Source organism: Mus pahari, chromosome X (genome assembly GCF_900095145.1).
Source record: "Mus pahari chromosome X, PAHARI_EIJ_v1.1, whole genome shotgun sequence".
Classification (NCBI taxonomy): Eukaryota; Metazoa; Chordata; class Mammalia; order Rodentia; family Muridae; genus Mus; species Mus pahari.
Genome location: NC_034613.1, coordinates 114,236,674 through 114,260,898, shown reverse-complemented (window position 1 = coordinate 114,260,898; position 24,225 = coordinate 114,236,674). Strand labels below are relative to the sequence as shown.

The 24,225-nt window shown below is 39.5% G+C and overlaps 1 protein-coding gene and 1 non-coding gene across 2 annotated transcripts; one reads left to right on the top strand and one right to left on the bottom strand.

Annotated features, from left to right (window-relative positions):
• Positions 1 to 6,678: 6,678 nt before the first annotated feature.
• LOC115063195 lies at positions 6,679 to 6,821 on the bottom strand. Its single transcript, XR_003843082.1, has one exon. It is a non-coding gene; the product is annotated as a small nucleolar RNA SNORA48 (small nucleolar RNA).
• A 4,975-nt stretch (positions 6,822 to 11,796) lies between these two features.
• Positions 11,797 to 13,768, top strand: LOC110313993 (transcription elongation factor A protein-like 3). The gene is made up of 3 exons (XM_021188467.1): positions 11,797 to 11,953; positions 12,501 to 12,567; positions 12,885 to 13,768. The coding sequence occupies exon 3, from the start codon at positions 12,911 to 12,913 to the stop codon at positions 13,511 to 13,513; it is 603 nt and encodes a 200-aa protein (XP_021044126.1). The 5' UTR covers positions 11,797 to 11,953; positions 12,501 to 12,567; positions 12,885 to 12,910; the 3' UTR covers positions 13,514 to 13,768.
• Positions 13,769 to 24,225: the final 10,457 nt, after the last annotated feature.

The window sequence follows — 24,225 nt, the reverse complement described above, 5'->3', positions numbered from 1 at the left end:
ATTCTTTAGAGAAATAAATGGTATTCTTAACCTTTAAAGTGGTGGACTCAGAAAACATTACTCAGGGACATTTAAAAGTATTCTTTTTGAGAAGAAAAAGCCAACAAGGAAGAAATTAAAGATTTAAAAATAAGACAAACCAAAAAATTACAGTATTTTTGAACACATTAGAGAGCATTACCCATACTTCACAGAAATCAAACTGAAGCAATAAAAATTCTATGACCAATATAAATACCGAAAACATTATCAACAGTGACAATTATGGGAATTTAAGACCAATATTTATTTCCCAAAGCTGCTTAAAGGAAAGCTCATTCAGCATTTACTCTAATAGTTAAAAACTACAAACAATCTAAATAAAGATTGTTTTCTCCTGTATATAAAGTAACATGTGATAGATCATGTTGTTTTATGAGGTTTTCTTGCAACCAGCAAATAGCTTACTTAAGTGGGTTCTACAGGAAGCCAACTTGTAATATTTTTCAAATTATCATTTTTCACTTTTCTCAGTACCATTTTTCAATAGTATAATATTTCCTAATTCATTCAATAGACTTTATCTATCTTACTAACATTTTTTTTCNATATTTGGGTTGCCGACTAATTTTCAGTTTTGATTCATTCAGTATTTTTTAAGAAAATTACATTTACCTATTTATTTGTGTGTGTGTGTGTGTGTGTGTGTGTGTGTGTGTGTGTGTGCGATGGCCTGCATGTAAAGGTCAGAGGACTACATTCAACCTTTCATCACACGGGTCCTAGGGATGAGACTCGGATCATCAGGCATCGCTACAAGCTGTGAGCACCTGAAGTTCTCTCATAAGCAGACCTGTATTTATTCTGTGAGGTGTTTTAATGTTTCAGTTTTGTCAGCAGCAGCAGAAACTGCAACTCAACCCTGCTAGCAGTGCCACCCGAGGAGCCTTCTTCAAAGCCTAGAAAAGCCTCTCTTTACTTGCATTTGGGGTTGGGGGTGTGTGGTGTACAGGAGACCCATGAGTTATGATGAAGTGAAGTTGGTGAGTTTGTTGCTTTAGGATGCACATAAAGAGAATCAGCTGTGGACAGAAGAAAACAAACTTATTAAAAAGCCTCAGCAGCAGAGGCATACATGACCTGAGGCTTTAAAACTACTTGTTCAGAAACTTTGTTTAGAGATCAAAGTATGTGCTATTCAACTCGTTTTCCTTATCTGTGGAGTTCTGTCCTTGGAGAATTTTTTAGGTGCATTGNGTAGCTGCTAGAGAAGGGAGCACAAGTTGATATAAAACATTAGTCANTGGCATCTTTATATGCGTAAGTCAAGGGAGGACAGACTTAAGATACAGTTCAGTAGCCTGATAGTCTCTCTTTTTCTTTTCCAATTTTTTATTAGGTATTTTCTTCATTTACATTTCAAATGATATCCCCAAAGTCCCCTGTACCCTCACCGCCCTGCTTCCCTACCCACTCACTGCCACTTCTTGCCCCTGGTGTTCCCCTGTACTGGGGCATATAAAGTTTTCAAGAGCAAGGGCCTCTGACTAGGCCATTTTCTGCTACATATGTAGCTAGAGACACGAGCTTTTTTGGGGGGGGGGACTGGTTCGTTCATATTGTTGTTCTACCTATAGGGTTGCAGACCCCTTCAGCTCCTTGGGTACTTTCTCTAGCTCCTCCATTGGATCCCCTTTATTCCATCTGATAGCTGACTGTGAGCATCCACTTCTGTATTTGCCAGCCACTGGCATAGCCTCACCAGATACAGCTATATTGTTGGAAGGAACCCAGATGGCCCTCAGCATAGGTATGGATACAGAAAATGTGGTACATTTACACTACTGCTCAGCTATTAAAAAGAATGAATTTATTAAATTCCTTGGCAAATGGATGTATCTGGAGGTTATCATCCTGAGTGAGCTAAACCAATTACAAAAGAACTCTCATGATATGCATTCACTGATAAGTGGATATTAGCCCAGAAACCTAGAATACCCAAGATTCGATTTGTAAACACATGAAACTCAAGAAGAATAAAGACCAAAATGTGGACACTTTGTGCCTTCTTAGAATTGGGAACAAAACTCCCATGGAAGTGGTTATAGAGACAAAGTTTGGAGCTGTGACTATCAAGAACCCCTGGTCCACTGTGGATCCTCCAGCTCCAACCGCTGGCCGAGGCAGAGGCCAAGCCCACTTCCACTGCGATGTGGTCTCCGTACCTCCTTGTGAGGTGAGGGGGTGGATGAGGAGATGGTTGGTGGTCTGCTGGGCTCTCACTGGAGGTTAGAAAGAAAGAAAGAAAGAAAGAAAGAAAGAAAGAAAGAAAGAAAGAAAGAAAGAAAGAAAGAAAGAAAGAAAGAAAGAAAGAAAGAAAGGAGGGAAGGAAGAAAGGAAGGAAGGAAGAAAGGATGGATAATCCAGAAACTGCCCCACCCAGGGATCTATCCCATAATCAGCCACCAAATGCAGACACCAGCAGGATTTTGCTGATAGTCTCTTTTGTATGTTTCTCAGAGAAAGGAGTCTAGATCTTCCTGCAGGTATTCTGTTAAATTATATTGAAAACTTCTAATTTTTCAGCCAGCTGGAGATGAAATAAGGACTAGAAATGAGTAGGGGGTTTCTCTTTTCTTGGTTCCCGTATTTCCTGTTTATGTATAGTGCTTCAGTTTTCTGTATGTCAGTATAACTCCTTCAAGTTATTGTTCCAAACCGTTGAAAGATATCACTACAACTCCACTTTTAATGCAAGGTTAAGCGTTATTATAAAGGGAACTAGGTAGGAGTCTGAACTTGAAACAGAATGGAGGAAAACAAATTTCATCATCTGATCAAGTAGGAAAAGCCATAAACCAATACCATGGCTGGGTTCACCAGTACGAGTACTTTGATCAAGTGATCAATCCTGGCCACTGCTAGCATTTCTTTAAGCAACTTTCAAGGCTAGGAGATAAATATTGTCTCTGACCTGTGCGTAGCATGTCAGGAGATCAGGAACCAGACCAGAATCCCAGAAACCCACAATTTTTCCAGAGCAGTAGAAATCAAAGAAAATCTGAACAAAATGACAGACATTGACTCCTGAAGGACTGAATACATGAACAGTATGCAGAACTCAACTGCATATTTTACTAGAATTTCAGAGTTGAGGCCTAGACCCTTGATGGTTGCTCTACCTACTGCCCACACTATATTATGGTCAGATGTGTTACCTGGAGAAAGTTTCTGGTGGACTTTGAGGCAGAGCTGCATCCAGAGCACCACTGAATGTGCATTAAGTCTCTTAGGTAGGAGAGACTGTGAGAAAACCATGAATCCTACTATAAAGCATTCATTCAATTCGGTTTCTTGTTTCTAACAAATAAAAAGATGAAATAACAAAATTAGTTATGAGAAATGACTGTCAGACATAGCTGTAGAGTCTGCTCGAGGTTTGAATTAAGTTTATTTAAGAAGTGCTCAAGGCAGATGTACCAGAGAGGCCTGTGCAGGATTTTGGAGTGGATGTGCCAAATAGGCTGATATCACTGATATGATAAATGGAGGAGCAAATGATATAGGAAAATTTATGAAAGGAGATGATAGACCTAAAGAGAAAATGTATCAAGCATTAGTTTAGGTGCAACCTGTGTGTTTTACAGGGAATCTCTCCTCATAGACAGTATGATGAGTTTTGCCTTCTGCCTTAAAACTTAGGTCAACAATCATATACTCCCCCTCTGTAAACTTAAAATTTCTTGGTGTACTTTTCGTGATGACTCTTTTGATGTTCTAGTTTATGGCTGGAAATTTAATTTTACCTCAGTCTCTAAGTCTCTAAGTTTCTTCCATCAGCAGGTCATTTCAATAGCTTGCATGGGATGATAGTTTGTAAAGTTAATGCAGCAGGCTTAAATTTGAGCAGATGATGTATTACCTCATTTAAAGGCATGAGTATTCATATGTTATGTATATGTATATGAAATATGTATTTATGTATACAAATTGAAATTTTTCTTCCTAGCGTAGTTGATGGAACTTTTTGTTTGGATCATTTTACCCTTTGTGAATATTTTTCTTTATTCTTGGGGATTGTAAATATGTATACAATGAAATATGATCACATCCACTGACTATTTCCCCACTCTGACTCTTCTTATACTCCTGCCAACATGATCTCCTTCCCAAATTCCCAATTTCTCCTCTTCCTCCTCTTCCTCTTTCTCTTCCCCTCTTCTTCGTTTTAATGTTTTAATAATTCTAAGTGACTTAGTGTTGCTAATATGCATATGACCTGGAGCCATCAGAAACCTACCAGTGGCCACATCTCAAAACAGAATAATTTTTCTTCCTCCAGAAGTTACCATCTACACAATCAGTGGCAGATTTTTTTGCTGAGTTCATCTTGTGTAGGTCTTGGGCAGGTAATGACAGATGCTATGAGTCCTTGAATGTGATGAGTGTGTCACATCCAGAAGGCAAGATTTCACAGCACTGTTCCCCAGCCTCTGCTTATTGTTTTGTACCTCATCTTCTACAATGTGACAGAGGTTAGTGAATATTGATAAAGATTTCTCAGTTGGAGCCTAACAGTCACATATACTCATCATGTAGAACACTTAGAAGTCTCGCTACTAACCACTGCCTTTGCACAAAAATACATCTGCCCAAAATTATGCATCGTTCAGATCAATGGGAACAAAAATAAATATTTAGAATGTAACTTAACAACATGATCACTTAACAATAGTAAGTTCTACCCTAGACCCTATGATCTATCCCCATTAAGCTATGGTCTTTTGATAGGGATTATAGTATTAGGCATGAAACTCCCTTCTTTGGAGCAAGTCTCAAAGCCATTCAGAAAGTAGTTAGTGATTCCCATAAAAGTTGTACCACTAGTGGATAGCTCTTCCCTGGCATGTTGATATACCTGCATGCTCTAGTGCTAAATAAGACCACTGATACCTTTTATCCCCCATCAACCTGCATATCACCTCCCAACACTATGAAATCTTGCAATCAGGGAGGAACTTTGCAGGTTTGTTCAATATTTATTTATGTTCTATTGTCAAATATTGGTGTTTTCAGCAATAGAAACTTACCATGTGGTTATGGTAAAGCCAATTTGCATAATCTGTTTTGTTTAGGAGAAGTCTGTGTACTGCCTACCAAATAATGTAGGAATATACCCCATGTCTTGCACTGTGATTTTCATTTTAAAACCAGTGTCTTCTAGAAGCAGTATTGTTCACTCTTCCAGGGATATTCCATTATTAAAACAAAGACACTAAGTTTCTGGGATGCTAGTAGATATCTACCAAAGGGTGTGCAGTCTAACTGATCCAAGTTTTGCTTTTGTTACTTCTGTCTGTCTTCCTTAATCTCCAATGTCCCAAAGCCAGGTTTATGAGACCAGTTGTGTGGGCCTTGCAGCTGCTCACAACTATCTAGAACTCTAGTTTCAGGAGAGCTAATAGACTCTTCTCTCTTTCTCAGACACTGTGCACATGTGGTGTACAGATATAACACAGATAAAACACCCATATACATAAAGTAAAAATTTTTTAAAATCATGATATGAAATACATATGATGATTAAATTAACAGGCAGCCATATATTTCAAATCAGAGGAAGGTTGAAAGATAATAAAATTGAGATGGTTGTTGGAGGCTTGTCTTAGAGTTTCTGAGATCCAAAGTAACTTGGAGAGGAAGAAAGAGTTTATCTCATCTTGCAGCTTGTAGTGCATCATCCACTTATCCTACAGGGATGTGAGGACAGGAACTCAAAGCAGGAACTTGGAGGTAGAAACTGGTGCAGAGGCCATGGAGGATGGCTGCTTACTGGCTTGCTCAACCTGCCTTCTGATTCTCATGTATTCCCCAGCTTTAGCACATGTGTACAGATGGTGATGTTTAAGTCCAATGGTGACATTGGCTAGAATAATTATTTGAGAAGATAAGGTTTATCAGTTAGGTAGGGGTTGCACATGTTTATGGAACTTCGATGTAGTAACTTTGCAATTTTCCTATAATGGAATGCATTTACAGATAGAAATTAAGTCCAGTTAGCTAAGAGTTTACATTAAACATAAGCAAAGAAGCTGATTTTATTTAAACATGATTACTTCTTTTTTCATTTGGATTCATTTTATGTAAGTTTCATCCTTAACTGTCAGCGTGTGTATGTCTTAAAAGTGACATGAGTTCACTATAGGCAGATTATTTTAATGTCTTTTTCATTTTAACATATTAGCTTTTACTATTTTTGTTGAAGAATTTCCTCCACTTACATTTATGTTAATTATTGATAGTTAAGGTCTTAGTACTGACATTTGTTATTAGTTTTTCTTGGTAGTTACTCCCCTTTCCATAACCTTCTCTCATAGTGAAATGATTTCTCTATTAGTGGGTTTTGGTTCAGTGAATATTATTCAGATGTCATCATTAAAAATTTTTGTTGGGTGATTAACATTAGGCTAAGAAAAATATTTTTCATTATAGAAAAGCTATTTTGAAATGACAATGGTGTTGGTTGTGAAAATAAAAGAAGAAAATACTAAAAGTAAAATCCTTGCAGCCCATTCTTCCCCAGAACTCATAAAGGTAGAAGGTGAGGGAAAGGAAAATACAAAATAAACCTTTTTTTCCCTCTTCCTCTTTTCTTTTTTTAAACTTTTTATTTTTAAATTTATTTTATTTTATTTTATTTTATGTGCCCTAGGTATGAAACAGCTTTGGCCACCAAGCCAGACATCAAACTAAGATGAACAAAGGTCTGCCATCTGCTCTGCCCTGACTGACACAAGAACACCACCACCAACAAGGGGTCTCTTTGCCCATGGCCAGGGGTGAAATAACCCTTTTTTAAAAACACAGCTTGGAGTTCACTCCTCCCCCCATCCCCACATTTTGAATTTAAAATATTTCTTTATATTTTATTTGTTTACTTTATGTCTTTCATAGCTGGTGTTTCTGTTGCTGTGATAAAACATCATTATTAAAAGCAAGTTGGAGTAGAAAGGGTTCTTTCAATCTACAACTCTCAGGACACAATCCGTTACTGAGAGAAATCAAGGCAAGAATTCAAGGCAGGGACCTGGAGGCTAGAAAAGAACCCCAAATCTGACACAATATTGCAGTTAATGTATTAGTCAGAAACATCTGGTAAAGTTATTTTTAAAAGTAGTCCATCTTTGCAAGCCTACATCTTGTGCTGTAGTGAGATCCCCTATACCTTATCTACAATCACAGATTTATGGTCCCTTGTACAGCATTCTTTCTGGCGCTGAACTTCATAATGGAGAAAATCTCACCATTTGTAAGTAATGACTTAGGGCTTACTTTCATGTTTTGTTTTTTCTGCATATGGTTAGTGACTCTTGCCTTATTGTCTCTCAGCTGGTGGAAGTGTTAGAGTAGGCTGTATAGCAGTCACCGATGCTGCAACAGTGTCCCATCAGGTACCTACAGAGGTAAAATAAGAAAGATTAACATGCATGCTGCAATTATCTTCATGCTTCTGTGATGCACTTGTGGCTTGATACAGCTCTATATAGGGAGAAATTCTGCTTGACAGAATATAGTTCTCTATACTAAGGCCACAAGTCTCTATATGGCACTGTAATGGGTACTGATGTTCTGCTTATGGGTACTAAGCTAAGTAGAGGGACTTTTGGGGTTTTCCTGGTGAGGGGTTCATTATAGAGGACGAAATGTAACTCTATTCACACAGAGAATAAAGAGCATGTACTGACACAATAAAAAGGCATCTGTTGCGGGGCATGGTGATATGTGCTTGCACTTTTCATTTCAGTACTCGAAAGGCAGAAGGATGTGGATCTCTGTGAGTTCAGGCTAGGTGGGACTGCATCATGAGAATCAGTAGCAAAACTGGCAGGTGTGGGGAAAGGTATTTATCAGCAATTTAAAAGAGGGAAACCTGAACTACTTCTGCTAACACTTTGAGTTAGCAGAACCATGAAGAGTCTCTTTCTGTAATTTAAGCCACCTAGTGTGAGCTATTTTATTACAGCAGCACCAATGGACTATAGCACCTGGTCAAACACAGATGGGTACTTTTAGAGACCTTGGAGAAAAGGTAATACATAGAAATTACTTTATGATTCAGAGATTTTTTTTTTTGGCTAGGATTTTGCTTTAAAGCAATAACAATATTTTGGACCTAGACTGAACCAGGCCAAAGTACTTACACAGTACGGTTACCATATTGTGTAAGTCGTTAACTAGGAAATATTTTTATTGTGGAAAGCAACACTAATTTAAAAAATTTACATCTTAGCCATACACCTCAGAAGCATTAAGAATATTCACAATGTTACAAAATTATACCAACATCTATATCCAAAAAGTTTCATCCTTTCAAAACTGAAAGTTTTACCTGTAAAAAAATAAAGTCTCTATTTATTCTTCATCTTCTTCTTCCTATAGCCTTTAATAACTGCTTCTCTGTCTGTAAATATAAATTTTCCTATTCACGATAATATTGTTTTCAAAAAGGCAGAACAGAGAAAAACAGAATAAAACATAGAAAGACATGGAGAATTTTGCATACCTTCAAATATCCAAGCATAGACAAGATGGTTATCTAAACTTTTACCAAAAAAGTGAGATATAATCAGTGAATATATTTGTAGGAACTAGGGTAAAATTCAAATTAATTTTAAAAACTCAATATAAAATTGACTTCAGATTAAAAATAATGTGACCACAACAATGGCAAGCTATTTAGGATATTTCAATGGTGCAATAGTTGCACTTACATCTTGGGAGTGACCAACAGTCTTATTAGACTTTGAACCTGCCATGGTACTGTAATCCTAGCCAACTAACGACCAGTGGCTAGAGAAGTCATAGATCCTAGAGGAAAACTACTGCTACCCCTTGCCTAAATCAGTATAGTCTCTAATTGTATTCTAAACATGAATTCTTTTTTTAAACTTATTTTATTAGATATTTTCTTCATTTACATTTCAAATGCTATCCTGAATGTCCCCTATACCCTCCCCCCACCCTGCTCCCCTGCCCACCCACTCCCACTTCTTGGCCCTGGCGTTCCCCTGTATGGGGCATATGAAGTTTGCAAGAACAAGGTAGAATATCCAAGATACAATCTCCAAAACACAAGAAAATCAAGAATCAGGAAGACCAACACGTGGATACTTCATTCCTCCCTAAAATAGAGAATAAAATACCCATGAAAGAAGTGGCAGAGACAAAGTTTGGAGCTAAACATGCATTCTTATACCCAAAGACATTTGTAGCTCTTACCCCTCATTTTGAGGCTTCCTTTTGTAGCAGATCAAAACTATTACAAAGATCCACAGCTGGTCAAAATGCAGTGAAGTGACTAAGGGTCTCTTAGTTCCAATTTGTCTATCTACAACACAGCTGCCACATCTAAGGTTCAGGGAACATAGCAAGAAGGAATGAAAAGATAGATTTTCAGAGCCAGAGGACCAAGATGCCTGCTGTGAGACAGTATCTTCTATACATGACAGTGATGTTACACTCATGAATATCAACAGTTTAAGTGGTCTAAAAAAACCTTGCAAAATGACAACACCAGTTGAAATGCAAATGAGGATGAAAGATTTCACAAAGCCCACTACTAGATGAAAAGCTACAGGTAGTCAATGGCTGCTGGGATTGGAGCAATTGGCTTTCTTTAGTGATGAGCCCTAATCCAAGGTAGGCTATCAGCCCCAAACTAATATATATAAGGGTGACACTAAATAGACTCAGCAAAATGTGTGTGTGTGTGTGTGTGTGTGTGTGTGTGTGTGTGTGTGTGTCTATGTGGATTGTATTCCTTTTTCATGATCTCTGTGGCTCACTTTTCCCTGTTTTTTTTTTTTTGCCATATTTGTACTTAATTATTGCTATGATTATTTGGGGTTTGTTACTTAAGTGAATGATATTATTACTAAATAGGAAAAAGAGGTTTCTAAGAATCATTAGTGGGTATTAGAGAGGAGTTGGAGAGGGAGAGGGGAATATATAAATCATGTAAATACAGTATATCAATGTATGAAATTTTCAAAAACGTATGGTGAGTAGGGTAACTCAGGCCCAAACCAAGAAACACTGCAGGCTATCTGTGCTGTCTTTCACATGTAGACCCTAGTCTCAATCTTTGTTCAACATGAGTATTTGTGAAAACTAGAAAGGGAACAGTGGGGGAGGGGTGCTGCCTTAAAGGCGGGAGGATATTTGACTATAGGTAAAATGTAAGTGAAGAAGAGGCTGCTTGGAGGTGTAAATGTTCAAATAAGAGGAGGAGTGGATGGTGGTGGAGATGAGGAAATGGATGAGGGCTGATTAAAATGGAGGGGTATGAAAAAATAGGAAAAGATGAGATTGGGTATGTGCATTGTAGTTAGCCAGGCTGCTGGGGAGAAAGTTACCAAGAGATTTATTCAGCTGTGAACCCTGCCATTAATAAAAAAAAAAACTAACCCACCAACATGTGTCTAGTGGTGCAATGGTGGAATGAAGGTTGTAGGGGTTAACCAACAACATTTCTAATTAGATTCAAGGTCAACTCCACAAGAAGAAATTTATACCTTGTACCCTAAAATCTGGGCAAGGCCCTAGGTCATGAGAGAGAACCTACTGCTTATGCCAATATTTTGCTAAATGAGCCTAGTATCAAACTACCTTCTAAATACTCATCTATATAAACATAGATTAAAGCAGCTCTTATGCCTCATCAGAGAAACTCCTTTGTGCCGTGGGCAGAAGCTAATACAGAGACTCTCAAAGTACAGAGAGTAAATGAGTTGCTCACCAGGAAATGAGTTATCTGTATCATGCCCCCAAGGTTCAGGAGCAATCACAGAAGACAGAGAAGAAAGATTATAAAAACAGGAGGACAATGATGACAGGTGCTAATCCCAAGGCTCCAGAAGCAGAGGCAGGTGAGTTTCTAAGTTCAAGACCAATCTGGTTCATATTTTGAGTCCTAGGTCAGCCAGGACTACATAGTGAGACCTTTAAAAAGAGAAAGAACAAGAAATGTGAAAAAGGAAAGAACATGCAGAATTCAATCATAGAACTCAGAAGTTTATGGTTATGAAAACACATGTGAGATCTACATTTAAAAATATTTTCATGCTTTTAAAAAATTAATTGCATGTCATTCTTCCTTAATGGAAACGGACCAAATATTGGAGGGATAATTTTTGGTGTGGAGCTGGGTCAGACGAGATAGAATTGAGCTAATGAAAACAGTATATGGACTGAACAAAGTTCTAAAGAGCCAAGCAGTAGTATCTAGTAGCCAGTCACTGAGGCAGGCTTGAGGTGGAAGAGGGACTACAGTGGAAATGCACTCTGTCGAATAATTGATATTTAAAGGGAAGTGAATAAGAATGAGATCGTCCAGGGAGTGGGAACACCACACTTCTAACTAAGGAGTTAGAAAGCTAAGGACAGAAACCTGAGAGCACCAGCCCTCCCAGTGGAAGCTCCTTTCATGGAGGGTACCACTCTCAAACTCTGTACTTAAGTACATCTGTTGCATTCAGGATTCAGGAGCTGAGCATTCTTGGAAATGCCGCTTTAGCCCCTCTAATTAGGCTGTCATAACTGGTGAGGATGGGCATCTCATTGGGGTTCTCAGAGAAGACAGTGGGTTAACCTCTTGGAGTCAGGAAGCCTTCCCCTCCTTTCCTTGGCCACTCCTCCCTTTTCTCCACACTCCCCCTAACTGTGCATTGCTATCCAGATCAACCGAGTATGGGAGGTGGGGAGACAATTGGGGAGATGGATTTAGCTAGGGTGACGCTTTGCTCACGTGACTGGCTTGGTGCCCACGTGGGCACCAGCCCCCGCACCAGCTAGTCCTGCTGCTGCTGCGGATACCTGTGCCCAACACCCGCATTTGCGCAGCACCATTTCCTTGAGCTGCCCTGGTTACTGTGAGCCCAGAGAAGGTGCACAGGCCTGTCCTGGGTCTCCTCAGGTCAGTACTTAAATGCTGGCTCTGCCAGCAGGGAAGAGCACGGGTGGGGGGTGGCAGCTGGAACCAGCATCAGAGGGAGGGGAGGGGGAAGGGATCTGAGAGATTGGTAAGGAGGGAGCACAGCAGACCCAGCAAGAAGAGGGGGGAAGGTTCTCTTCCCTCATCCCACTCCTAATCTGTTTTAGAGCAGGCGGAGGGGGGTGGGTGAGGGGGGCCCGCAGTGCGACGGTGAGGGTGAGACGTAGACAGATGCGTACTGAAGTGAACGCACACTCCAGGATCTGAAGATAAACTGACCCGGACCAAAAGGGAGTGGGGGTGGGGCAGGCTGCCTCCAGAGTCCGAGTGGGGAGCGCAGAGCAAAACGGAGTTTGGAGAGCATCCCGATTTGGTGCCCAAGGCCTGAAAAGAAATGGCGGCTGGGGTATGCGGGGGTGGCGGGGTAACGGAGGAAAAGATTGAGTGATGAATATGGGCTACCAGACAGGTACACAGTCTCTGTGCATCCACTGACCACGCAGACATTGCCCCTGTGTCCTGTCTGTAGGTCTCTGCTGTTCCCAGCGCATTGTGACATCTGCGAAAGAGGGTCGACCTGTCCAGGATCCCTGCAGGTCAGTGAATAATGACAAAATGGGGCAGGATTTGGGACCCCACTGCCTGCCCCCTCCCAAGCTATCCCACGTAACACACACGCAGAGCTTGCCACCCTGAAGAAGCACCAAGAAGGTGGTAAGACCTGGCATGGCATGTNGGTCTCCGGGTGGAGGAGGGGTGCAAGCCTACACTTGGAGCACTGGGACAGCCACCAGGGCGGGACCCCTAGAAAGCAACAAATGCAGACAGATGTTAATGAGCCTGTATTCTGTCAGGTGTCTCTTGGTCTCTCACGTCTCTTCTTTGCCTCCTGTTTCCCCACTTCTACCCTCAGGACAGGAAAAGGAGGGAAATCTTGCCATGGAAGAAGTCCGTGGTGAAAACGAAGGCAAGTTGGAAAAGGAGGGAAAGCCAGAAGATGAAGTAGAGCCTGAAGATGAAGAAAAGTCAGACGAGGAAGAGAAGCCAGACAAGAAAGCAAAGCCAGCACCACGCCAGGGCAAGCCAGAGGAGGAGGCAAAGCCAGATGAGCAGGGGCAAGATGAGGGGAAGCCCGAGAAGCAGGGAAAGTCTGACGGGGAGGGCAAGCGCCAAGGGGAGAGCAAGCCCGATTCCCAGGCAAAGTCAGCCNGNGAGGCGCGGGCTGCAGAAAAGCGCCCTGCTGAAGATTATGTGCCCCGGAAAGCAAAACGAAAAACAGATAGGGGGACAGATGATTCTCCCAAGAACTCCCAGGAGGACTTACAGGACAGGCATGTAAGCAGTGAGGAGATGATGAGAGAGTGCGCAGATATGACTAGGGCTCAGGAAGAACTGAGGAAGAGGCAGAAAATGGGTGGTTTTCACTGGGTGCCAAGAGATGCACAGGATGCTTTAGTCCCCAGGGGCCAGCGGGGAGTCAGGGGGGTGAGGGGCGGCGGAGGCAGGAGCCAGAGGGGCCTACATGACATCCCATACCTTTAATGCCTTTGGCCTTCAATTCTGACCTCTCTGAGGAGAAAGAACACTGCTGGCCCCGCTTTCCCTGGTAGATACTTGCCAGGCCTGTGCTTTAACCTTCAGCCAAAACTCTGCTTTAGGTGTCACTGTCCTTACCAGCAGCCTTCTGACCCAACTACAGTGCTCTCTGTCTTTTAGTACAGGATTTTCACCCATGTGCATGAAAAATATGTTCATGGTACATTGTAAAAATGAATAAACAAAACAGTTTGCAGAACCACAGATAAAGTATCAGTTTGCTTTTGTAAGAATGTAAATGTGCTTGCATACTGCATCTGTGCACAAAAAGAGCTATGAAAGTGTGTACACTGATCAGCTAGTAATGGCTATCCCTTCAACACGGACCTAAAAAGGTCTCATATGCACTCAAATACTTGTTTCACTGCATGACACTTGGGAACTCCCACACCGTTCCTGTACTGTGTGCCCATCCTGGGTCTTTTCAGAGGGCACTGCTGTCTTTACTCCTGTGCCTCCCATTCCAGGGCTCCTGTATATGTGTCCCTCTTTTGTTTTCCTGTGACCTTCCTTACTTCCTTCTTTTCCTGACCCAGTTCTTAGTCTGTTTTCCTAAAGAATATGGCCTATATACGCTTTATGCCAAATATGTTGAAAACTAAACTGTGACAAGAACATAAAACAATTGAGCTTTGAATTGTTTGAATGAGCTTACAAAGGCAATGGCATTTAAAATGCCTATTGTTAGGACATAAAATTGATAAAGTTCACATTACCTCTGGTACTCATAACTAAAAAAATCAACTTGTCACTTTAAAAGATCCCTTGCCGTAAAAATCAGTCTTGCCATCTTGAAATGGGCACATTTGTCTCATAATACTTCCTGTGCATTAGCAGGAACATTGATGGAATCTGACACTGGGAAAAAGGCCAGTTATGTCTCATATGTGCTCAGGCACAAAGGTAAGTACTAACTATCTTGTGATGTCTGTTGGGCACTGTGACCTTTCTCTTTGATCCAGTTCTATGTGGTTATAGAGGCATAAGTCACTAGTCGCTTCCCTTGAGTCACTGCTAGCCAGTATCCACCTATCCTTTATATATATATATTCACAAGGGAATAAAGCCTTATTCTTTTGGGGCGCTCTCATTAGTTACTTGTGGATATTTCCTTGGTTTTCTTGGATGTTTGTATATGTCTTTTTAATTCTTTCATATAAGAAAATGGCCATCTGTGTATGTTTCATTGATTTATTTGTGTGTACACTTAGCTATTATCATCACTAAAATTACATATAAAAGGCTACACCAGGAAAAATATCTACAACAGTTGTTATGTTGTCTTTGTGTTTTGACGTATTACGTGTATATTTTCTTTCCTAGTTTGAGAACCTTACCTTAGCAGCTCAGCAGATCTATTAACGTATTTGTGTTTAAAATCCTTAGTAGTGAGCACAGAGTCCATGAACCAGATGCATCAACATCACCTGAAAGCTAAAAAGAAACAGAACAAGAATCTCAGAATCTGAAAATCTCAGGCTCTATCTCAGGTCTACTGAGTTAGACCATTTTTTACCATGAATGTTCATTAATTTAATTCTTTCATTAATACAAATTATTTTTAACAAGATACCAATGGGAGTTCCTTGACACTTTGAAGTTTGAGAAAAATCTGCTAAGGGGAGGTTCATGAGTTTCTCCATTGCTACTTTTACATGGAACATAAATCTGAAAGTATAAATATATACACTAGGTAAAATATATACCACGGATAATTATCCTTCCCTAATGTAAATTAGATATTAAAAATCAATGGTTTGAGACCTACAAAGCTTTTAAATTATATAGACTAAAATAATGAAATAAGAAATACCTGATTTCATTGCAAGTAAGTAAGGCGGGTACCATTTTATGAGATTTATGTTTAAATTATTAATGTATATGTGTATGTGCACTAAGAATTATGATGAAATTTAAACTTTAGTTTGCAAATAGAAACTATGGAGAAACACAGCATCAAACCCCTTGTATCTTAAAGGGTAGTGTATTCATTTCATATTTATATTTTTAGAACCAAACACAAATACCTGACATGTATTAGATACTTTGCAAAAGTGTAAATAATGACTATGTCAGAAACCACCAATTATTATCCAAGTTTAGCCTCTGATTTTGTAACTAAACTTGAACAAATAAATTGTCCACTGTGCTTTGCTTATGGTCTCAGAACTACTGGGGACTTGTGAGCTTTGCAGGCTCAACAGGAAATACTATAGTGTTCAGTCAAAGATGCCATTATTAGAGAACATCCATTTATTCACACAAAGGAGAATTCCTAAGCTTAGTGAGTAGAACTTTTCAACCCCAAGAAGACAAGTGAAACAAACAACTAAAAAAAAAAAGTGCTATCCAATGACCTAGGGGCAGCTTCTATGTATGCCACAGGAACACATATTCAAAAAGGAACAAAAGCATTACTGGCAGTCTCGGGGATGGAGGTGCTGTGATGGAAAGTAGAATTCAAGCACATACATAGAGGTGATCTTGCTCCACTTAGCTTAAGGGAATTAACTTGGATTTTAATGACTACATATGTAATATTGGTTCTGTGCCTAGACCCCATTCCAATTTTGAATGGCACCCAGAGCAAGCAAAAGATCTGCATTTAGTTCAGACCTCATGACTCTGAAGATTCAGTTATATTGGATACATACTAACTAGGCTTTATCAAGACTTACAAAGTATGGTTAGGCTATACAGTATTGGGGTTTAGAGCATACAAGGTACCCATGAACCACTCAAATATTGATCTCCTCTCTTGGTAGGTAGCCTAAGCTTGAGAAGCTGTAGTGATTTATTAATAAATCATAGTAGAGATAACACCTGGACATGAGAAAGGAGGTAATCACTGTGAACTACATACTAGACTAGTATCCTACCACTTTCCTACAACCCAGCCCAAATAACATTTCCAAATCATTGCTTTTATTTTTGCGATTATAACTAGATCCCTTTCCTCCCTCCAAACCCTCCCATATATACAGCTCATTACTCCCTTCCAAATTCATGGCCTCCTTTCTCCATCAGCCCTGAAAACTGAGTGGGTATGTATTTAGGTGTGTGTGTATGTGTATGTGTATGTGTGTGTGTGTGTGTGTGTGTGTGTGTGTGTGTGTGTGTGTGTNTGTGTGTGTGTGTGTGTGTGTGTGTGTGTGTGTGTGTGTGTGTGTGTGTGAAACATAACAATTCTTGTTGGAAATGATCAGTAATTCATGAAGACTTCTATTATTGGACATGTTCCTTACTACTAAAACTCCTTTAAGTGTCAGTAACTTGCTCATAAAATACTTTGGTTATTTATAGGCATGGGGCTTGTAAGTGATTCCCACACTCTGAGATCTCTCTGCCTAAAATGAATACTTGTTTTGTGGGATAAGGGATACAAAGGAGAAACTCTAAACAACTGTCTTCTTATTGGTCACTCTTAGCATACAGGCGTGCTTGATAAAGTCCTCCAATTTATCCTTGCATGTCCTTTTTTCAGTAAGTATACAATGTTGACTTTGACTTCAGCAAAGCCAAGTGAACCCAGAGCTAGGGTTTCATTATGGTATGGGAAAAGTTGTTCAAATACCAAGAGTTGGAGCCAAAATGGCACTGGGTTAGTTTAGCCAAACTGCCATATCAGATCATCTAACTGCCAAGCTTCCTCCAGTCCTTTGGAAAGAAATATTAGATTTTTATTGATGTTCTACATGTAGAGTACATCTGGACAAACAGGTGAAGGTAGCAACAGATGTCTCTTCTCACAGATCCAGCCTGCTTCACCTTGTAGGGACAGCTGAAAGAACAGAAGAGAACTCATTGGAGAGACTACAGCCTTAATCTCATAATTTCATGCCAAAGCACAGCTCTTAATCCAGATCCACCTCTGTGGATAGGAACTGGGAGGCAGGGAAATACAAGTACAACATGTTAAAGCTTGTGGTGTAATGAGATTCCTGTGGGAAAGAAGTAACGAAGAAAAGTGAGCTGGGAGAGAAGAAAGGACTCATTCAGAAAAAATGCTATCTTATGAGGAATGGGGACATCATGGCTTGGAGAAGACAGAGATGGAGAAAGGACAGAATACCAGCCTGAACTCTGCCAGAAATAGTGGCAATGGGAGACTAACACCCTCCACTTGTAGAAGAAAAACTCATGTGTGCTCTCAGACCATCTCCAGCTCCTGTGGTTGAAAATATGAGGAGCACCTATTGGGTAGTGAGCTTGGGCTTTTGCTTCCTGGCCATAGGATTTAAATTCCAGAGAACACTGTGGGAATAGCTGAGAGAGAGGTGCATCAAAGAATAGCTTAAGGGTAAAAAGGGAGGCAGATGCATGGGCCTGCATGGGGATGAGCAGACACGTGACTAGATAGGATTAGTTTTCTGTGGAGACACAAGAAAGAACAAAAACAAAAGGCTTGATAGTTTCTAAATTGAGCTCTGGAATAAAGACACATCCGTCCTGATGCAGTTAGAGAAACAAAAAAGGAAGCCAAATGGCATTTGCCATTTGTTACAGTCAGTTGTCAGTAGCATTTGCTTAGGCTTCACAATAGGATTTTAATATCATGTTTCCTTTGGTCTTTAGCACGGACTATAAAGTTAAGAGGGAGACATGACAGATGTCATTAAAAATAACTTCACTGAGTTGGAAACCAAGAAAAATAAAATCAAATAACAACGTAATTTCTCCTTTTTGTCTTTAATTGGCAAAGGCGTTCTTTTTTCAGTGCAGCATATAATGTTGAGTCCATGAGAGAAAAGCAACTTTCATTGTTAACAGAACTATAGGTGAAGATATTTCGTGGACAATAAGTAAGAAAAGGCTGTGAAACTTACATAAGCTATGATACAGCAATCTGTTTTCTGGGCATCCATTTTGAGTAAATAAATATAGATGCCAATAAAGATGGAATTAAAACTCGATAGTAAAAATCCAAATGTCTCATAGAATATGATACTTGAACAAGTATAAATTATTCTATAATTCTATGCACCTAAAGACAATAATGACAAAGAAGTATATTTAATTACATGAAAGAAGTTAATACAGTATTTGAGCTTTGTACATGGATGATACTGGTTTTATAATCATTACATAGAGAACCAAATAAATGTGTTGTGATATTAACTAGTGATTTCATTTAATAAGATTAACCTTCTCTTTCATATTTTTATTTTATATTATCTATTGTTCTGATTTTTCAGATCCCTAATGTGAATATATTACTTTGTATATAAACATTATACAAAATAAGTGGCTTCATTATAATATGAACATATATTACATTAAGAGAATCTCATATGGGATAAAAGATACTGCATGCAAAGTACATGATACATTTCAAAGGCTTGATCAGCTCACTTGCTCTTGGAGACCAAGACTATGCCCCTCCCCATCCCTTTCTAGCTGTCCAGGAGGAAGTGGGTTACTTCTTACCCTGAGTGCTCTTCTAACATCTTTTATACTCCTGATACTTCCTCGGTTTATTTTATGTTCTTATATCCACACCTCTCCAGTAGCTCTGAAAATAGTGAGTAGGATATAGAGATTTTTTTTTCGAGACAGGGTTTCTCTGTACAGCTCTGGCTGTCCTGGAACTCACTCTGTAGACCAGGCTGGCCTCAAACTCAGAAATCTGCCTGCCTCTGCCTCCTGAGTGCTGGGATTAAAGACATGCGCCACCTCACCCGGCAGGATATAGAGATATTTACAGACATATGTAATTCCCAGGACTAGTGTGTGGATCTTCAGTAAATATTTGCTGAAAAAAATGAATTTATTAGGAAACCTACATTTTACAGTGATTGGTCCTGAGATAAGGCCAAGGTTTAGATTGGATGAGAGCCACTTTGGGATCCCCTTTTCACTTGGACAGAGGGCACTGGCTTCATTCCACAGTAGCTCTGGAGGTCACAGTGTCAAGCACAAATGTCAATACCATGTCACATGAAGTGTAGCCTGTGTTGCAGTCAAAACGGATAGAGCCACAGGGCCAGGTCTTGGTCTGGTTTTAAAAGAAGAAGCTGTGGAACACAGCACTAGGCAGGCTTCAAGAAGGAGCTGGAAAGCAGCAGAAGCCAGACTTATGGGAGTACCAGAACGAAGACTTTACCTTACCTCTGCCACTGCTATTTAATAAAGAATGTATGAATATCTGATATTGAAAAATAACCGCTTAAGTAAAACCAAAGCACAACAAAGAAGAATTGAAACTAACTTATTCCATTAGCACTGAGTCCCTTCTATAAGCCAAAACAGTCCTGTTTTGTTCTATTCTGTTTTGTTTTGTTTTTAACTCCCTTAAGTTAGGATAATTAGATTAGGAGAAGTCAGTGAGGTTGGGTTCTCAAATATGTGACTATAGGACTTAAGGATTCAGATCATAGCAGCTTTTTGACATAGAACAAATCACTGGCTGGTGATCCTGTACCCTTTTTACAGGCTTTGTACTAGACTCTGATACTAAGATAAAGCTAGTCAAGCTTTTGAGATGAATCAGCAGGTAGACGTACTTGTCACTGGGTCTGATGAATCACATGGTTGGAGGAGAGAACTAACTACTACAGGTTATTCACTGACCTCCATGACACAGCATGTATATTCAAGTACATATTTGCACATCTACCCACACAATAAGTAAATTAAAATGTAATAAATATCTTTAAAATACTTTTAAAAAATAAATGAAACCCCAGACAAGCCACAAAGGGATGGGTCCAGAACCTCAGAGAAGGTCTTGAACAGTTCTTTCATGAGAACAGAATACTCAGTGGAGAACCATATTCCTTGCAAACACCTAGAGAGCATTCCACATACAAAAACAAGAGTGCCCTGAGACGGGACAAGTATCGGCAACATAGAAACCCTGAACTGCATTTTTCTCCACAGACTTGAATCTGTTAAAAGGATATACTGTCATGTAATTGAGTTTTATAGAAGAAATTGGGATGAGAAAATTCTAAGACATAGAAAATGAATGGAAGTATTGAACACTTAGAAGCATAGTTTTCATACTTACTGAAATGGGTTGAAAAGCTGGAATAGAGACAGAAGTGCCTGGCCTGTGGGATTTGCGAAGATGGCTCATTGACTTATTATATTCTTAATAACAAGATAAAAAGGAAAATTTTTAAAAAGCAGCAGAAACATGAATATAGGAGCAAAATAAATACAAGTGCTTATCCAAAGTAGAGGAAATTCAGCTCCAGTGGGAAAGTACAATGTCTTGTCCCATTTATAGATCTAGGCCAAGTTTCCTTTCTTGTACTAGAATGGTTTGACTGAAAAAGAGGCTGGGTCCCTATTAAGGAAAAGGATCTTGATCAATGAAGCCAAAGGTATATAATAGTGGTTCCTGTAGCTATATAAGTAAATGTTATATAAATGTGTACCTCTGAATATACTAAAACTTTGAATGAAGTACATGGATTTATATTGATATCTGGGTATCCAAAGCACACCAGCGCTGCTCCATTAGAAATGAGACTTATGATAAGAGTAATTAGAGAAGAAACTTAAGCACTTTGCAGTCTAGTACTAGAAGTGGTGCCAGGTTATGTTAACAGGTTATGGATTATAACCATGTATCTGAAAATGCAATCTTTTCCATAATCAACACAAAGGAGATCAGAAAGTTTACATTCACATGAAGTAGACAACACTATACATCCCTGTTTTTCTCCCAAAGTTTTACTAAGTCTCCTATAGTGTGAAACAGTAAGATATCCTTCAAATGTTGAGATATTAGTTCACTATGTGGAAGACATAATATTTAATTGTATTGATGAGCTGTAAGGACAATTAATGAAGATGCCTTTGTAAACTTTGTATTCAAGAGGGTTAGGGGTAAATCCTATGAATTTTTAGTGAAATTATTAGGCTACAGTGGTCTAAGGCATATTGAAATATATCCAAAACAAACAACAAGTTGTCACATCAATCAGTAAAGAGGATGTGTAATTAGATGTTATACTTCTTTGTGTTTCAAGAATAGATAGCATTTCCTTCACTCTGGAATACTTCTGTGATATACTTATCAATTGACAATCAGGGTAGCTTTGAGTAAGAACTTATTATAGCTGTTTTTATGTGAGCAACAGTAACAAAACCTATCAGTGAGATTGGGAGTGGGGTAGGGGTGGAGAGAAGACCTTCTGAAAGATGGTGTTCAGTGTTACAGTTCTGCCTTATGGGAAGAAGTGAAACAGCTCTTTTTATTCCTGGATAATGAGGGCTATATAAGCCTTGTGGAGTGGACAGTGGTTTTCAAGGAGAGTGAAAAGTGTTGTCTAGAGCTGAGGTATTAGAAATGCTTCATTTACATGAAGAAGAATTCCAGGTGCTTAAACGTGTAATTGGTCCATGAGGCTTTGTGACTACCTCAAGAAGGACAGACATGGGGAGTCTCACAGGACTATCTGGACCAAGGCTTGCATGCCTGGAACAGGAAGGGAGAGATCCTTACTTCTACCAGTCTCAGGATTAGATTTTTCAGGGATTTGGACACATCTTGATCTTATTCTTTCTCTAGGCAAGCTCCCTTGGTTGGTTTGCCCAAGTGTCACACACCTAGGGATTATGATATCTTATATGATACATATATTAAAACTATATAAATAAAAGATATAATTTATATTGTTAAATAATATATGTAAAGCTTGCAATATAGTGGCTCTATAAATTATATGAATAGTAATGGTAGGATGCCATTAATTACTTCAGGAGCCTAGTCACCAGAACCTGGCAGTGGCATCTCAAAGTGTTAACAAGAATATTTAAAGGAAAATGACATGGATCTCAACAGAAGGAGGAGGAGGATTGGTTTTTTTGACACAACAATGGGAGTGGAAGATGTTAGTTCAAATGAACCTTATATACTCCAGGCACTGGGAACTTGCTCTGTGCTATGTCACAGGAAAGTGTTACAACAGCCTTCCAAAAACATTTCAGGACACTTTACATCCATTTGCTTAGGATTGTTGAAGGAAGGTCCAAAGCAATGGAACAGTTTTCAGAGTGCTCTGGCAATAATGTAAGTAGCCTAAGCCTCCATACTGGTTTCCTGAGAGTGCTAGATTTGGGGACATAAATGTCTAATTATTTGAGGGATTGCAAAGAGAGAAAATCTAGAGGTCAAGGCCATCCTGGAATACATTGTGGGAGACTATCTCAAAACAAACCAACAAACAACCACAAAATAAAACAAAAACCAAAGAAAGCAGAAAGGTAATTTTATCCCCCCCCCTCTCTCTCTCTCTCTGTGTGTGTGTGTGTGTGTGTGTGTGTGTGTGTGTGTGTGTGTGTGCGTGTCCCTTGCTCATGCTCTCTCTAGCTCTCCCACTCTGTCTCTCACTCTGCCTCTCTATGTGCATCTGTCGCCATCTCTCTCTTTGTCTTTCTCTCACATATTCTTGTTTTCCCATTTGTTTTTCTTGACCAGGTTACCTATTAGACTACTTCTCATCTTTTTCCCATTGTTTTAAAGATTTTATTTTTCTTTGTATGTGTGGTCATGTGGGGTATGTGCACACACATACAGTTCCCTTGGAAGTCAGAAGGGAGTTAACAGATACCTTATAATTGGAATTTTAAATAGTTGTGAGTTTCCCAATAAGAGTGCTGGGTACCAAACTGAGTAATAACAAAAGAAAGGAAAAAGAGTAAAGTGTTTGGGATGTAATCATGTGGGCCTGAGATCAGATTCCCAGAATGTACATGAAAGCTGAGCATTGAGGTGTGTGCATGAATTTCCTGCATTGACAGGCAGAGACAGGCAGACCCCAGGACTTACTTACCAGGTGGCCTAGCAAAACTTGGAGAACTGCAGGTTCAGGATGAGTTCTTATCTCAAAACTAATGTGGAGTAGTAATCAAAGAAAACTTCCTAGTGTCAGTCTCTAATGTCCACACGGGAGATATGGGCAGGAGCGCAAGTGCATACAGAGAGAGAGAGAGAGAGAGAGAGAGAGAGAGAGAGAGAGAGAGAGAGAGAGAGAGAGAGAGAGAGAGAGAGAGAGAGAACAGGACTTGTAAGAAGAAAACAATCCCCTGACCACCAATTCAGCAGAGGTTTAAAAAATGGAGCTTCCTGTAGGGCTAGCTAGCTCACGCTTGTAATCCCAGCACACAGTGGCCAGAGGCAGGTAATCTCTATGAGTTTGAGGTTGCCCTGGTCTACCTAGAGCTTTCCAGGTAAACCAAAGTTGTCAGACATAAAAGCTTCATGACCAATACCTTCATCCTTGCAGCAGAGACATAATCATAGGAGTTAGGAAATGGCACAACCAATAAAGAAAGAAAGAAAGAAAGAAAGAAAGAAAGAAAGAAAGAAAGAAAGAAAGAAAGAAAGAAAGAAAGAAAGAAAGAAATTGTCTCCAACACATCCTTCCTTGAAGAAAGCCATCCACCTGAGTAGTAGCACTGAAGTTTTATTGTTTTACAAAATCAACTTTTATTATATTAATCCAATGGGAAATTAGCTTGCTAGGCTATGTTATTAGCTTATCTTTACTAACAGAGCAGAGTACCTATTCGGTTCCTCATTGGTGGCAGTTTTAAAACTTGAAAACTTGCCTATTATTTCTTATAAGGAGAACACAGGAGCATGAAAGATAGGAACCATCTACTTGAGCTCTACTGCTTTCTTTCAGGAAAACAAAATATTTTGA